General features: G+C 35.0%; 1 protein-coding gene across 4 annotated transcripts in view; it reads right to left on the bottom strand.

The window, feature by feature from the left end:
- Window positions 1-963: 963 nt before the first annotated feature.
- LOC103721719 (E3 ubiquitin-protein ligase RKP) overlaps window positions 964-17186 on the bottom strand; it is a 28196-nt gene continuing 11973 nt past the window's right edge. For 2 of the 4 annotated variants that reach the window (XM_008812029.3, XM_008812031.4), the window contains exons 4-11: window positions 15926-16086; window positions 14714-14852; window positions 14336-14419; window positions 10491-10769; window positions 10256-10387; window positions 9440-9639; window positions 7511-7715; window positions 964-1856 (exon numbers count right to left, since the gene is read on the bottom strand). In XM_008812029.3, the coding sequence (XP_008810251.2) occupies window positions 1536-1856; window positions 7511-7715; window positions 9440-9639; window positions 10256-10387; window positions 10491-10769; window positions 14336-14419; window positions 14714-14852; window positions 15926-16086 (1521 nt within the window). In that variant the 3' untranslated portion in view covers window positions 964-1535. The remainder of the gene's footprint in view (window positions 1857-7510; window positions 7716-9439; window positions 9640-10255; window positions 10388-10490; window positions 10770-14335; window positions 14420-14713; window positions 14853-15925; window positions 16087-17186) is intronic. The other 2 variants (XM_026810264.2, XM_008812030.3) reach the window with 2 other exon arrangements.

Raw genomic sequence — 17186 nt, 5'->3', positions numbered from 1 at the left:
CGTGAAGTTTGAACCATTTGGTGGACTAGTTGAGTGGTAACCTGAGGATTCATGGTGGATAGAAAATAATTGGATGGTTGTGATGGAAGATAGAAATTGTAGGATATTAGAAATTAAGATTGACATATTTATGATTCTCTAGAATTTTTGATGAATTTTCAGATTTTTTATTTGTGCTTTGCACGATACGTATGAGGAATGACAAAATAATTACAACAGCAAAAGTATCAATTTAGCATAACCAAATCCAGTGAAGAGAGTTTTTTTCTGTGAAATTAAAACCAATATGTATACATGTAAAAAATAAAAGAAATGCTAATAAAAATATAAATGAATGACAAGCAAATCTGTGAAGGATAATTCTTTTATTGACATAAATTTATACCGACAAGGGAGACTTCTAGTATGAAACAAATGGGCTACGTACGAGTTCCTATGCATGTAGAAGGAACAGTTAAGTGGAACATGGAATGATGTAAGCAAAATTGTTTTGAATAGCAGATGAGCAACGCTAGGGGGCACCCCTGCACCCCCCCAAATGAACCTAGGAGATTGATGTTACTCATTGGGGTAAGTTAGCCGGCCACGGAGGCAATGAAGAGACCAGAACCTTTCGGTCACCTCAAGAATAGCAAATCTTTCTTTCCGACAACAATATCTCAACTCCATCTGCGCTATTCTTATCCATCTATTTCCATGTCCTTCTCTTCCTCTGTTTAATACTTGCAGAGCCAACTAGCCTAGCAGTTTTCATGCAGTGGAGCGCTAGCTATTCAATCACACAAGGTTTGTCGGACCCGCTTGAAACCAACTGGCAATTTATGATTCACTCAACCCTGTGCGACGCCGCCAAAAGGTGGAAACGATAAAAAAAGAGCAGTTTGCGCAGATGGTAACAGACGCTCGGATTTGTCTGATTCTCAGATGAAAAAGATTACTGAGTCAAACATCATAACCAATTGATAATCGAACATCATTCTCCATTTGAAAATATAGCTTTTCTAATACAAGAGCAGGAAAAAAAAAAGTTTAAATAGCGAAATTGTTGCCATTAGCAAAAGTCTGTAGACATCATGCCCCCTCAGCAAATTTTCTCGAGTACAGGATAAAACTAAAAATTGTACAACAAAATTCCTTGCCGGCCTAAATATTGTAACCCGCGACCCAGTCTAGCTTTTTTGGAGTGAGAAGAAAGATTTATCTCCGATTTACATCTCCTATATACAAACTAAAATGCCTTGATACTACAAAATTCACCTGCAGCATCCTACAGCCATTTCTTCTCTCAATCCTCCTATAAAACGCCATAACTTCCGGGCCTATATCTTATGTTATATTTTTATCTTTATACAAGTACCATCCCTGCAATCCAATCCTTTCTGACAGCCACCGTCCAGTGATGTTGGTAGGTCTCTTCCAAAAAAAAATTGGCAACCTCGCCTGCTTCTTTACGGACCACATTTCACCAATAATTTCAGGGCGGTCAGGTAGCAGGAATGGATGAGATGAGCGAGCGCCTTTTATGCGCCTGTGTTTCAGCCCAATTTCGCCAACTTGCAGCCCTTCAGGTCCACTCTCATTACTGCGGTGACCTTTGCATTACAAAAGAAGCACCTCTGGCTGTTCAAGAGGTGCCTGGTAATGCAGCCAAGGCAAGACCTGTGGTGACAGGGCCCAAAAAAAGCATCACAATCAGAGGCATAGCAGATGCAGCACTGGTTCTCCCCTTCATCATCTGTGCTAATCCCTAATTCTCCTATCCCATCTAGTGCCTCCGTTCTGCTTCTCAGGTAGTTCAGGAACTCCTCAAGCTGCGCTAGTTTTGCAAGAGAAGCATCCCCTTGTAGGATATTGCTCTGCATAATTGCAACAATCAAAAACAATATAATGCAACGCATCAGTGTGTGACATAAGAAAAAATTATAGAATTTTAGTACATGAAGATATTTGTTATGCACATGCTTATAGGGCAACAATAGAATGGAGTATTATGCTGTCCACTTTATAGAAGATGTTGCACATCGCTACATTTCATGGTCTACTGCAGTCAGTGGCTTCTACCAAACATGATGCAGGGACAAGACAATCACATCTGAGTTCCAAGCAAATGCAAACTGGGAAGAAGATTCTAGCTTCAGAACGAAGTCTGACAATATTGCTTCAGTAATGTCAGCTTGCCAATAATGAATTATGGCTAAGATAGGAATACTAATGGCTCCTGATATGCAGCAACATGGTAATGTATTTTCTAATAATAAAAGCAAGCAATTTTGGATGAACGATCAAGATGCTCATCAAGGTTTGACTGAACCCTTGAGTTTCAGTTTCAGCAATTTCCGTCTAAGTTCTAGAGTTTCAGTCAAAAAAGCTTTCAAAAAAAATATATAGAAAAATAAATGGAAGATAAAACAAGCCAAGAAAATCTATTACCACAAAATTTTGGCGAATTCATAATGTTTGGATTCACCAGATGAATGCATGTTTCAAGCTGAAAGTCCAATAATGCAATAGCATAAAAATTATATCAGCTAACAATTAGAATGTTAGGAAATCATGTTATACATCAATTTAGTGTTTGATAGTATCATTCTGTTTTCTGCTAAAAATCTAATCATCAAGACATAGATATGTAAATATCTAAAGCAAAATATACAAAACTATAAGATAAAATGCCACACCTATACAAATTTGATATGACAATTACTCTCACACCAAGCTCCAAGAACTTGAGATTTCTATCCTTCCATGCCATCAAGTCCCTCAGCCTTTTCAATCGAAATTCTCTTGATGACATCTTGGCTTCTTGTAATGATCATGGACCACATCACACATGTTAGCCAAAAGGTATTACTTAGGTTCCTTAGCCCTATATAAATACCCAAGATTTTCTTGATGCAACACCAATGTGGTACTAAACACTTATGTTAGACACTCACATCTAGCACCCAGAATCCGTGTTGGATAATATCCAAGTCGGATACGCATTGTACACTTCGATAGTTATCAATATTTATCAATTGCAGTTTTTAGAGATTGATCAAGAGTTGACTCCATTAATGAGTTAGAATCACTATAATATTTTTAAAATGAGGTTTTCTTCTTTTCAGAGATTGGTTAAGAATGTAAATATTAAAATGATTTCATAGATTGTCATTTTCCTAAAATCTGAAGCTACCTAGGAAATTTGGATGAGGAACATGTATGTTAAAAGACCATAACAAATAATATCTTTTCATGCTTCCTTTCATACAACACCTAAAATATAAAGTTTTGTCAATATTAATTCTTTTCGACATATCCCGTATCTTCTTTTTATCCTCTTAACAAGTCCTGAATCCAATTCTCATGTTCATGGCCATGTAGATGTAACACAACTAAAAAACATGCCCATAGGGGTCCTCACATAATCCCCTTGTTTAAACCCTAGCATGAGTGGCATTCACGAAGGATCCCAATCTAACAAAATCCAACCACAAACACCACAATAGACACATGGTCAGCCTTAAAAGGGTTTGTGGTGTACTCCACATGAACCATAGTTGGGTTTGCTCTGATCCTATTTGCATCAACTTAAAACCTCATCCGAAAAGGCTAGCCAAAAGATTTTATTTGAATCTCTTGACTCTGTATAAGTACCTAAGATTTCCTCAATACACAACTAATGTGGGACTATATACATGCCCACACAGATCCTCTCATAAGGGAGGAGACTTAATTAACATGTTCTTTCATTTTTCTAGAAAGAGCAGAATTCGAAAATTCTTTCTCTAACTTAAACTAAACCATTATAAGCCAAATTTAGAAGAAAGAAGCTCTCACAATGTTAATAAGTTGAGTATTGCAGGTGGACATGGATAAAATTGGTTTGACTTGGCTAGCCTGAAAAAGGATGGGACTAGGTATGGGTTTCCAGCCTACAGGGTCAAATCTGGCCTAGAATCCATGACTTAAATATTTTTCTAACCAAACTCAAGCAAACTGGAAGTTCCATGGCCCAACATAAAACATTAAGAAACATTTTCTTCTATTATATATAAATTCTAATCTAATCCCAACACTTTTCTTGTGCTCAGCCCTTGCCTCTCTCCTTCCCCCATCCTCTCTAACCCATCGATCCTCTCCCCCCTCACGGCCACCAACTTGCACCAGAGCTGCATGGACACGGATATGAGAATCAGTTTCAGACATATTTCCAACTATGTGACTCAACAAGAGTGAGAATGGGAGATATAGGGATACGGGAGATAAAATAAAAGATATTTTATATATTTATTTCTTTGAACATTGTTATATATTAAAATATTGAAAAGTTATTGTTTGTTAAGATCTTTTAACATAAATGCTTTGAATCAATTAATATATATATATATTTATGCCAATTAACTTAAGGATATAAGAAAAATTATATTTTACAAACTTGTTTCAATATTAACATCCTTGAACCATCTCTAAAAAGAACAAATACTCCTAATATTAATAAAGGGAATCAAACTCGTCGTTGAAAAAGTTCAACGCTTTTCCAATCTCTAAGAGTGACTACCAAGGAACTTCATGAGTATGAAAGTGTCCAGTGCGTATCGAGTCAGATACGTATCAGATATCAATTTTGGAGCTGGACAGGAGTGTCTAGGTAACACACGCATGCACCACTAGGATGATCTCTTAAGTGAACCATCCCCCCTTAATTCTCTCTTGTTGCTGCTAGTTCCCTGGTTCCTCTCTTGACCTCCTTCCTTGCCACTAGTGATTTCAAGTGCTCTAGCTCTCCTTGCCCTAACCACAACAAAATCCAACACAACTTCCTTCTTCTTTCTCCTCCATTGGTGTCAATTCCCATGCTTCTCCCTCCCTCATCCGTGCTATGGTTGCAACTAAGGCCCTGTTTGGCAGAGCTGTTCAGTAGAGCTTTTGGAAGTAAAGCTTTTTGAAGCGGAGCTTTTATAAAAAGTTACTTGCTGTTTAGTAACTACATTTCTAAAGTACTGACACTTTAACATGTGTTTGGTAAACAAACTGAGAAGTACTTTTGGTATGACAAAATAACCATAAAGGACATTGTATAATATTATACAATAGAGCATAATAAAATATAATATATATTAATACATAAATATATGATATAATATAATATTACTGTAATGTAATATAATATTATTATAATATAGTAATATAATATTGTATACTATAGCATAATAATTTAATATAATATTAAATTATTTAACATAGCAAATCAATGTATTATGATATAATGTAATATAGTATTATATTTATAGTATAATATAATATTTTCTTCTCATCTTGGGTTGATGGACCAGCAAGGGTATGTTAGCTCTTCTTAGAAATTTGTTCTTCTTACAATACAACAACAAAGACATGAAACATTTTGTCAATCATAAGTCATGATTTCATCCATAATCATAAAGCACCTTGTAAAGCATATCTAAATATGTACAATTTACATACATATAGATTACGTACATATATAACTTACTTAGATATTAATTTCTTGTACATAAATAAAATTACTCATGCATTCAAAAATATAATTAATACGTAAACTTATTGCATAGATTCCATAAGGCCACTAAAAGTAACAATTTACTACAGAATTCTAAAGATGTCGATTGAATTAATATTATATACATGAATTATCAATTAAATTAATATTCTAAAGATCCTCTCTAATATTCTAACAATTTACTATCAATTAATATTCTCTGCTCTGTAATATAGAGAGAGATCCTCTCTCTGCTCTGTAACAGAGAGAGAACTCTCCTAGTAATAGAGAGATCCTCTCTCTGTAACACGATGGATCTCGCAGTCCACCGTGGTCAATCGTGGGAGTGGGTGGACCGCGACATCACGGTCCACGCTGAGAGGTGGACCACAATGCCGCAGTCCACGCTCAAAGGAGGACCGCGATGTCGCGGTCCACGCTGAGAGGTGGACCACGATGCCGCAGTCCTCTATCGCCCTCTCTTCGTTTAAGCCTGGACCGCGATGCCGCGGTCCATATCCTCTCTGGTGCATGGACCACGAAGAACCGTGATGTCACAGTCCATGCTTAGAGGTGGATCGCAATGTTGCAGTCCTCTATCATAGAAGATGAAAAAGAGAGATCGATGGAAGACAGATTGTTTAGGAAGAAATGGAGAATTATAAAATTTTTTTCCTAAAACAGGATTCAAAACGATGCATACAAAAATAGAAAAAAAGAATACCTTCTTCATGGGAGAGAATCTGTTCGGCGACTAGGGTTTCTTGTTGGGACTCCTACAGATTTTCAGGATTATAAAGAGACATTTAGTGTAATTGTTATATTTTATCATAGGTATTTTGGCCAAAAAAACAGCTTTCTGATGGAAACTAAAAATGCTTTTCCAGAGAAGCTCCAAAATGGAGTTTCTTCTAAAAATCTATTTTTAGCTTTCTGAAAAAGCTAAAGTAGCTTCCCAAAATTTTTACCAAACACCCCTATTTCATCTAAAAGTGCTTTTGGAGGGCCAAAAAGTGCTTTTTGGCCCTCCAAAAACTCTACCAAATAGGGCCTAAGAATGGAGATAAATCAACCCATGCCTTAAGTAATTGGCCAGGCCGGGTTAGTTCGAGCTTGGAGTCTAGCTTTTGAGCAGGACACCACGATGCAACATAGGATGCAGCAAACAAGTACTATAACCAACTGGACCATGCCAGGCTCAAAACTGAGAATTGGTTTTGGCCAAAGGCCCAAATTTAAAACCTTAATGCTCAATGAACAAGGACAATATTAAGTGCCCTCCAATGTTATGCAAAGAGCAAGTGAATTGTCAACATACAAGCTAGACAAAAGAATAGATTATAAATTGCATGCAATGAAATATGTCAAAGTCCATGACACAAGAATTTAGAATTTTTTATTAAAAAAAGTGATAAATCGCAGTTGGCATATGAAACATAGTCTATTATAATTCTCCAACATGGTAATCAGAGATTATCGGAGTGCCAAATGCCTCCGGAATGTTTGCTTCAATTCCCACACTCACGCTCTATGCTACCACCAACCTCCTAAGACTAAGCATCTTAAATTACAGTTGTATTCTATCAAAACCAACTATAGTTCAATTGAACTACTCCATTAGAAGTTCTAACATCTCAAGGTCAACCTATCATGTGTTTGCTAAAATGCAACGCTAAGGAGAGTGCCAACTCCTAAATTTTTCAAGAGATTTACTTCACTACTTCTGGACTAGAATCCACTCACACACTCTTTTGGTTTAAACTGCTATTTTCTAGAGCATTATTACACCATTCTAGTTTCAATGATAATTTATTGTTATATGATAATTAGCTATTTGAGTTTTACACCATTCTAGCTTCAATCATAATTTATTGTTATATGATAATTAGCTATTTGAATTTTTCTTTTTTCTTTTTATTTTTTCGAGAGAAATTCTGTGGTGCTTTAGCAAGTCCATAATTCAAAATCAAACAGAAATAGAAGATCAAGCACATGAGATTCAAGAAATCTAACCCAATCATAACTCAAGAGGTATTGAAATCCAAAACGAACTGTAGCAGGACAATCCATGTTTGCAAACACCGCTACAACATCATTCAGTTCCTGATTTCCAGAATCTGCACTTGCATCCATGAGGTTAAGGATGATGCCGACAAGAGGTGCAAGGATCATAGTCCTACTTGATTTCTCTTGATGTTGGCTAGGTCGCCTAAGTAACCTACAAAAGGAGCATAAAAAATAAATTTAAAAAATAGTAATCGGAGAGATGAAAAAAATTTGAAGGCAATGCACTGACTTGACCTTTAAAAATTGATAAATAAAATATTTTTAAAACAGCAAATGCAGCCAAAAAAAAGACTCAAGTCAAGAATTTAATGTATCATAAATCAATTAAATAAATTTTTGCAAGTCAACTAACACTTAGGCCCCATTTGGGATTGATATTGATAGTAAAGCTTTTAAAAGTAGATCTTTTAGCAAAAAGTTGTTTATTGTTTAGTAACTATATTTCTAATGTGCTATGAAACATATACATCTGCTTGGTAACTAAACTAATAAAGTGATTTTAGTATGTCAAAAAAATAATAAAAGACAATGCATAGTATTATATAGTATAGTATAACATAATGTAATATTATATTATATTTTATCATACAGTATAATATAATAATATAACATGATATGATAGGATATGATAAAATATAATAATAAATTATTACATAGTAAAATATTATTACATAGTACAATATTATTATATTATATTATATTATTGTAATATAATGTGATGTAATAATATAATATAATTATAATATAATGTGATATAATATTATATTGTATAGTATAATAATATGATATGATATAGTAATGTATTATTACATATTAAAAAATTATTGCATAGTATAATTTTATTATAATGAATATAATGTAATACAATATTGTAATATAATTATATTGTATTATATTGTGGTATAATATTATATTGTATGGAATACTAATCTAATATTGTTATAACAAAATATAATAGTATATTATTAGAATAATATAATATAATAATGTAATGATATAATATAATATAATATATCTATGATAATAAGTAATGCAAATACATGATTGGTTCCTAGGCATTTTGGTCAGTATGAAATTTTCTACATCATAAGCAGCCTCCTGACATCAACCAAGTAGATCTTTTAAAGAAAAGCTCCAAAATGGAGCTTCTCTTAAATGAATGTTTATCAGCTTTGTCGGGGAATCATAAAGTACTCATTTTTTACCAAACACCGCCATATATCCTAAAAGAGCTTTTTCCGCTCCATAAAGCATTTTCTATGCCTCCAAAAGTGTTCCCAAACAAGGCCTTTGTAGTTAGTGCTACAGTAAAAATTCTAGTTCTTCAAAAGACAACAGATCAAAATTACTTCCATAACACCAACAAGTTCTTTACTTTCAAGGAGAGTGGGTTAAGTGAATTCTAGTTCAAAAATCAGCAATAAATTTGTAGTTTCAGCTCAATATCCATCACTTTTGAAGAAAGCTGTAAACAACAAGTTTAATATTGTCTATATGGGATGCTTTTACAAAAAACTTACTTCACCACTACTCCAATTAAGGTACTACCAAATGTCAACATAAGCCTGTCCGGATCTTGATTTAGTTAGATTAACTTGAGGCCTCTTTCTTCTGGAGAATTGCATGCAAGTACAGGTCCTGCCTCCATATTGGAATGTCAGATTTTCTTATACATGGCCACACAATCTCATTAAATTTTCCACTCATTATACTCGAATCCTGCAACTCCAACAATTCTTTTAGGTAATTATTCTAAGTTTATCCTTTCTTCTCTAATCATGCATCTGGTTTGATGTTTCTCACATCTTATTGGTCTTATTGCCAAACATTCTGATAAGAAAAATGCATAAGTACAAAACAAGATTTTTAACTTACAAGTCAAAAAGCTCAGCATCCACACCCAAAATTATGTGGTTCAAAATAAAGATGACCAATTCTGTTAGCCTCCGAAGATTCATGTCAGGCCCCAAAATGAATGCTTGAGGGATCTCACGTGTACAGAATTCCAGTATCCTTGCAAGACTGCATGAAAGATCAAAAACAACACCACATTTTCTTTGCTGCAAGTCACCAATCTGCAAAAGAGAGTTTCCTCTCAGGATTCAACAAATCATTACAGAAGGAAAAAAGAAACAATAGCATCGAATCAGTAGTATTCAAGTTTGCAGTCAGCCAATCATAAGAAAATATCATCAATGATCATGTATTTGTGGAACTTAAATATTACAAAGTATAGCGCATAGAGTAGAAATCTTCAGCGCCAACAACGATTAAGCATATTCTGAGAGCAACCATGAAATTCTATTCAGCAAATCAATGGAAAAACACTGTTTCAAACTGAAAATACACATCTGATGACTACTCTACAATTAGAGGTATCCATTGATGAATTTTTAACTTTTTCCAATAATTTTTCAATATTTTTTTTAACTAAATGGAACTGCAAGGGCCTCATTATGAAATATCGATTTTATTATTATCCCAATGGTGCCTGCAGAAGTTTCTAAAGACCTACCATGAGAAACTGAAGATTTTCAGAAAATGAACTACTCAATACAACAAATTAAGCACTAAAAAAAGAATGCAAGTGATTTGCAACCGCAGACTGCCCTAATTTCTGTCACTCAGCAAATCAGATTTGCAATGAATCAGCTTACTAATCCATACACCAGAAAATAACAAAAAGTAAACCTGATAACTCTCCTGCATCTCTCGAATGGACACAGAGAACTCAGTCATGCTCCAGCTAAGAGTGTTGAAAAGCCGATTAAGGAATGAAGAGAATAGCACTTCATCATGGACGCATGCCTCTCTTAATAAGACCTTCATGATGCAAAAGGACCAAAACAACACATTACACAAAATAAAAAGGAAAGATACAATACAGACATAGCAAAAATGACGAGGTATCATATTGTTGTCTAACCTGGAAAAGTGCAGATGACGAAGTTTCCGCATGCTTTGAGGAACCAAATCCTGAACCTTTACATAGCTTTACTAGTATGTTCGTGACTGGAATCCAGGATCTGTTATCAAATGCCAACAGTAATGCCCTTGGCATTCTCCTAACAGCTTCCTTGTTATTCTCGAAAGCAATCAAATAATCCTTGTATTGTACTAAGACTGATATCGATTGGAGAAGAAGATCTTTTATGTCTGCACTTGATATTCGTGGATCATTGAAGTGCTTCACAACAAAGGTTATCTGATAACAAAACATGGAAAATTCAAACTATGAGTTTCCTAGCCAAGTATCTCAAACTGATACAAGATACACCAGGGAAACTGCATACTCAATCCTTATGAGGTTCTTCTAATTTAGACAGCTGCTCATGACATTAATTACCAATCACTTCCAGTTTAGGTTGGTTGTCTGTTGTGATCACAGTCATTAATGTATCTGCAAGGATCTCTGATTTTCTTACTATATGATTATACAATTGTTCAACTTGAAATCTTTTTAGCAGCCTTTTATCTGATCAACAAAGCCTCGTTGGTATGATCAAAGTGTTCGAATTAATATATGAGACAATATCAGGGCAATATTGCTCATATGTCAAACTTAACTATCTAAAAAATCATCAATCAAAAAATATGGTTTATTTATTTACAAACTCAAGCATATTTAACTTACCCAGTTTGGTTAAATTTACAATGTTTAATTTGCCCACACCATTTGTCGATCATCTCCTCCTATCATGATCGGTTCTAAGTTATACTTAAGTTATCCAAAACATGTCTTTGTTTTAAACATTTAAACCATTCATTATGAATTACAATGCCAGATTTATTAGCTCAAAATTGCGATCTATCTTCGTGACACAGCTCTATATGTCATTTTATTAGACCCATTTTGTATTATTGCTGTGAACAGTAAGAATGTAGCATACTGCATGCTCATAAATTCAATTTTAACTAATACATAAGAAGCTAGTTAACAATCTGGAAATGATTAAGCAAAATGAATAGAGAAATATAGTCATACTTTATGTAACACCCTCAATTTTCCTAGCTATAATAACAGCAAGCTAATTGACCAGTAAGACTAATGAGACCAAATAGTAAAGTAGCACTCTTGTTAAACTAGAAGATTTCATGGAAGCAAAGAGCAGATCTACTGGTTTTGAAATCTAGCAGGATGCAATATCTATGACTATCACCATTATCTTAGTCATCAAGCTTATCCAACTACTTGGACACTGCACGGTTACAGCATAGAATTTGAAGCTATAGCCCCCCTAGAGAGCAGATCCACCATCAGAATGAGAACAGTCGATCCAGAAAAACAACCCTAGGTCAATACATAAATAGTTGGCATGCACATTTGCCTGGTAAAGTCTAGAAATTTGGGATTTCATGCATTAACCATCAAACTTTCATTCATAATCGCAACATCATGTCCCTAGGTTTCCAAATTCTAGAAGTCAAAAAAAAAAAGGTATTTCTACATAAAACAGCCAATCACACAATCAACACAGCTAGCTAAAACAAGTTGTCAGTATCCACACCTCAAGGGCACTTTTCGTCAGGTTTTCATGAAGCCCATAGCTCGCTCAAACAACTATATTTAAAATAGAGAAAAGAAAACAAGTATTGCAATACCCTGACCATATTTCTCATGTAAATATTCATTTATATGCTAGGTTGAGTCACCATGTCCAAAACTTCCCTAGCCAGGAAAACCATCTAAAAAAAATCTCAAATAGTTTGAAGAATGACATGGGAATACCTCAAACACCAAGGTGAATAAAAAGCAAAGTAATATACCTTTTCATGAACCCTGGCTAATAAACTCCTAATCTGAACCATTTAAAAATGGAAATGAAGGTAGAAGAAATGTGAACATATTGAACCCCTTTCATCCTGCCTCAGAAACAACTTGTTCATTGAAAACAATATGGATAATAGTACACATGACAATATGCCTTCTCCAAGTCAAACCTACAAACTTTGAGCCTTCTAAAAGCAAGTCACCCAGTGCAATGATAAATGCAAACAACATTGGCATGCACTTGGAGGCACATTGTCAAAGATATCAGTGCACCTGATACTTCTCATAGTCATTGGGCAACGGCACCAGCCATGGTTTTGAAAGATTGTTCAATAAGTGGTCGACACAATAATGTTACCCACTCCTTTTTTAGGATGTAAGAAGACAGATGTTGCATACAGAAACATCACAAGACCATTGATTCTAGAAAAATACATTGGCACTTCAAACAAATTAACCATACCGATCTCCAAGAAGTTGTCTAAGTTTTTTTCCCTCCTTCCAGAAACAATCTCTGAAGGTCCCTGTCCAATTCTGAAAATAATTCATGATCATGCTATGCATATCCATAAAGCCATTTATCTCCGACCAACAACTTTGATTCTTATACACAATTAGCTGAAGTGTCTCCCATATGCCAACTATAGGCAAAATATGATACCATGTCACCTCTTCTCATCAAATGGCATAACATTTTTTATCTCTGAGAAATTTCCTTCCTTTTTAACTAAAAATTAAATTCATCAAAACCAAGTTTTGACACTCATTCATTTAGAGATTCCCGCCGAGTATATCATAATAAACTCATCAAAGATCTTATCTAGAAAATTCTACGAATGTTCTTTCCATTGCACCTTCATATTTACCTTCACATGCTCTGTGTTGCACTTCCCACCCCGTCTGCCTACAATTTAGAGAGACTCGAATCCAAGGATTCTGTAGCGATGTACCCATGTGGATCAAAAAATAAGGACTACAGCCATATTTTCTGTTCAAATGAGAAAGATATGATTCAAGGTTGGCCTACGAATGACAACTAGAATAACCAGTGGAATTGCCCCTCCCATTAATCATGCAGAAAAAAGCCAACCAATCATGGAGACTTCACTCTAGAATTACTGAACCTACTCCTTATGGTTGGACCTATTTCAAGTGCCTGCAAGATTACTCAAAGTCCTTCCCATTCAACCTCCTCCTCATGAAAGAGAACCAAGTGATAATACACATATACACCTGAGGCTGAGTCCTTCCAATGCCAACAAGCCCTCTTCAATCCTCCCCAAAAATTCAAATAACTTCCAAGATCCCCAGGCTCCTTCTAACTCCTGACCTCCATTGATGCATTAGGTTTCTCTTAGGAAATAATGCCATCATCGTACATTATAGAATTTTAACCTAAAGATTTAGAACAATATTGCAAACAAAAGAAAAGTTAAACAAAGAACTCTTAAAACTAAAATATTTTACATGTACAGATGTATTTTTAGCATGCTCTGCCGTACCACCCCGTACTGCCTGATACGTGGCATACCATAGTGTACTGAGAGAAAACTGGTATGAAACTTAACTTCAAGTCGGTATAAGCCCCATACCGCCTGTACCGACCTGTACCGAGGCAATCTATATCGACCTGTATCGAGACGTACCAGTATAAAAATTGAGAAAAAAAATATTAGAGAGCTACTTCAGTACAGGGTGCTATCGTACCGTACAGAATCAATAAGGCACCGATACGGTACCTGGTACCGAGAATACCGATCTTGATTTTTAGTTTTCTATAATTTTATACATACTACTAGTATGAACGGTTACGTTGGTTTTCTTGTTGCAGCTATTAAACACTGACTCGAATCTGCAATGTTATACACATCTATAGAACTGCATCTTGCATCCTACTAGTAATGTTTACTACAGCAAGAGAAGGATAAAAAAATATATTAAAAAGCAATGGCATTTAAATGCTTCTCAAAGGGAGGAAAGGCTTCACAGCTGACACATACAAATGGAGCAAGCCCTTGTTTGATAAAAATTGCAGAAGAAACAAAAGGAGGATCACTCCTGCGCAATGCATGGAAACAGTCAACCTGCAAAAAGTTATAAAAGAGCTTTCAATTTAATTCGCCATCATCAAAAAAATTACTTAGAAATACGAAATCTACTGCCTCGTGCACACAAAGCCTGGTCACACTGCCTATCAGTAACTGATGCCAGAGAATGTGGGTCCTGACCACTTCAACACTTTGGCATTAAACCTGGGCACACAGCATAACCAGGCTGCAACTGCACATCTTTATGCACATAAGCATGTGCATTAAGCATTACTCATGACAATATTATATTAGATGTAGCCAGATGGGAGAAACCAAATATTCATGTACCACGGATTCGACATAATATTCTGGAACATAAAGGAAAATAGAATCAGTATTGCTCAGAACCAAGAGCAGTTCCACAATCCACATGCATGTTGCATACATTCCTCTTTGCTTCCACCGAGAAAAAAGAGAAATGCGGTACCTGCAGCACATAAAAAAACAGACAACAGCATTCAGATTGGAACAGCCACAATAGTAAAGGAACTGACAAAGACATCACAAAAATACATGTCACCACACCTTATCACAAGAACACATCAGCAAAAGAGCCCCAAATCAATCTTCAAACAGTCAAAACTTAGTTTAAAAAATATTTTTTATTTTTTAAAATGAATTACACATAGTCCTTTCAAACTATCACAACAGCGTTGACAAAGCAGAAAAACCTATTATATGGAAAGCAAGCATTTGTTACTCATTTTGTTTATAAAGCATCTTTTTCTTTCTTTTCCCTTGACTAACTAATATCAGATAGAATATGATACCTTAGAAGGATCAAAATTTTCAATATAACATGGCAGCATTTACAATTCCAAAGCCAAGCCACCATCAATGACAGAGAACTGAAGAAACGCAAGTCTAGAAAACCGAGAATGTTCAGCTATTTTAAGTATTATATATTTTATACAAAACAGTAATACCACACTAACAACTGCAAAACCAAACTTATGTCAGTAATACACAATCAAAAGATGGCAGGTCTTAGAAAAGCAAGAAGGTTTCAGGAGAAAAAAGTATCAGACATCTTTATAAATCATCATTATGTTTCAATACTTGGCATAAAAAGATAAACCAAAAACAATGCTAGCTTGGTATATACAGATACAGCATCCACCCCAGATGTGCAATCCATATGTCACATATTTCTAACATTAATGCAAATAATAAAAATGGTGATTTAGGCACAATATATAAAACCATATTACTTCTCAACTCAAACTTGTTGAAATAATTCATATGACATAAAAATAAACCTTCAGAAGAAGTAATTCAATGAAACAGAAAAGACTGCAGCATTTTTATCTTTGTAGAAAGACCATGAATAAAAAGGGAAGGTCACGATGCTCATCCTCATGGCATCACAAACAAGTATGAACAAGCTGGATGATAACTTGTATGAGAAACTTAAAAAAAGCATATAAAGAACTGTAAAATGCCAAACTGAAGAGATAAATGGCAAGTAGCAGAAATGAAACTGTGCACTGGTATTCTTACCATGCACATTGTCTGACACAATCAACTAATTCTTCACGATAAACATTACGAGCTTCCTTTAAACGCTTTACTTGCTCAATGCAAGATCTTTCTCTTATTTGTTTATCAGTGTCATCTAATAGAGAGATTGATTGTGACTGATGTGTCATGTAGTAGAATGCCTGCATTTCATGAATCTGTGTCAACTTCTGTTGATGGCATACAAATGCAAAAATAGAATTTTAAATTCTATTTAGTGCAAAACCAATAGAAGATCAATTACAATGATAAAAAAGAAAAAGTTCAGAAAAAGTTCATAGTTGGTGTAGGCAAATAATACAAGTATACAAATTTTGAACTGGAGAACAAATTAAATGCATCTCAAGGTACAGTCAGATAGTATACACAACATGAAGCAGCTCAGATAAGTTCGGTTAGTATACAAATTGACATCTGAAAGCTGGATACTCGATGAAACTCTCATATCGTGACAAAATAGCGAGAATCAAACTTTAACAGTCACGACACACAAGAGATCAACTTTGACCGCTATTTTGCATGGCTGCCATCAGTTAAGCTAGATGAGTTCATCCTGAATCTAATAGACTCCAAATATTGCTCCATATATTGCAAAGAAAGCTACCGTCCATAACTTGCGCTCAAAGAAAACACAAACTTAAAAAAAAAAACACACAAAATAGGCAATAGGAATAGAGTAAATTTAAGATTAAACTGATAGTATAAGGATTAAAGAGTCCCTCAGATCATATATATTGCTAATAACTACTTGGCCTTTGCTAAGAACAATGTAAATGAGAGGGAGGAAAAAGGAGTTCAGATCCCTTCATGTGCATTTATGTTGTTGGTGATCCAAGGTTAATTCTTTTACACCCCATGTGTAGTTCTCTCAAGATATACATCCGTTGCATTTTCTTGTGTGCGTCTGTGTCTCCGACCCAAGAGGGGAATTCTATGGCAGTCCAATTATGAACTGTTTCCCTCTCCAACCGCTAACAATTTTCTTTAGAATTCTCCTTAGGTTAAGGAGATTGACTGGCAATGGGACCACCCAGCAAGTCCACGCTTTTTATGAGAGTGCTCTTAACAGTTGGTTTTCTTGCACAGAAATTTCTATCATGAAGATGGAAAAATTTGATAGAAGTTCTTTCAGCAAACCCAGATTTTTTTAAAATTTTAGCAACACCAAAGCATTATAATGGACCAAATCTCAGATAAGCTTCCACCTTTCTTAACGAACCAAACAAATTCTCTCTCTCTCTCT

Source organism: Phoenix dactylifera, chromosome 8, assembly GCF_009389715.1.
Source record: "Phoenix dactylifera cultivar Barhee BC4 chromosome 8, palm_55x_up_171113_PBpolish2nd_filt_p, whole genome shotgun sequence".
Taxonomy (NCBI): Eukaryota; Viridiplantae; Streptophyta; class Magnoliopsida; order Arecales; family Arecaceae; genus Phoenix; species Phoenix dactylifera.
The sequence above is the reverse complement of the archived record's forward strand: the minus strand, read 5'-3'. Positions and strand labels throughout refer to the sequence as shown.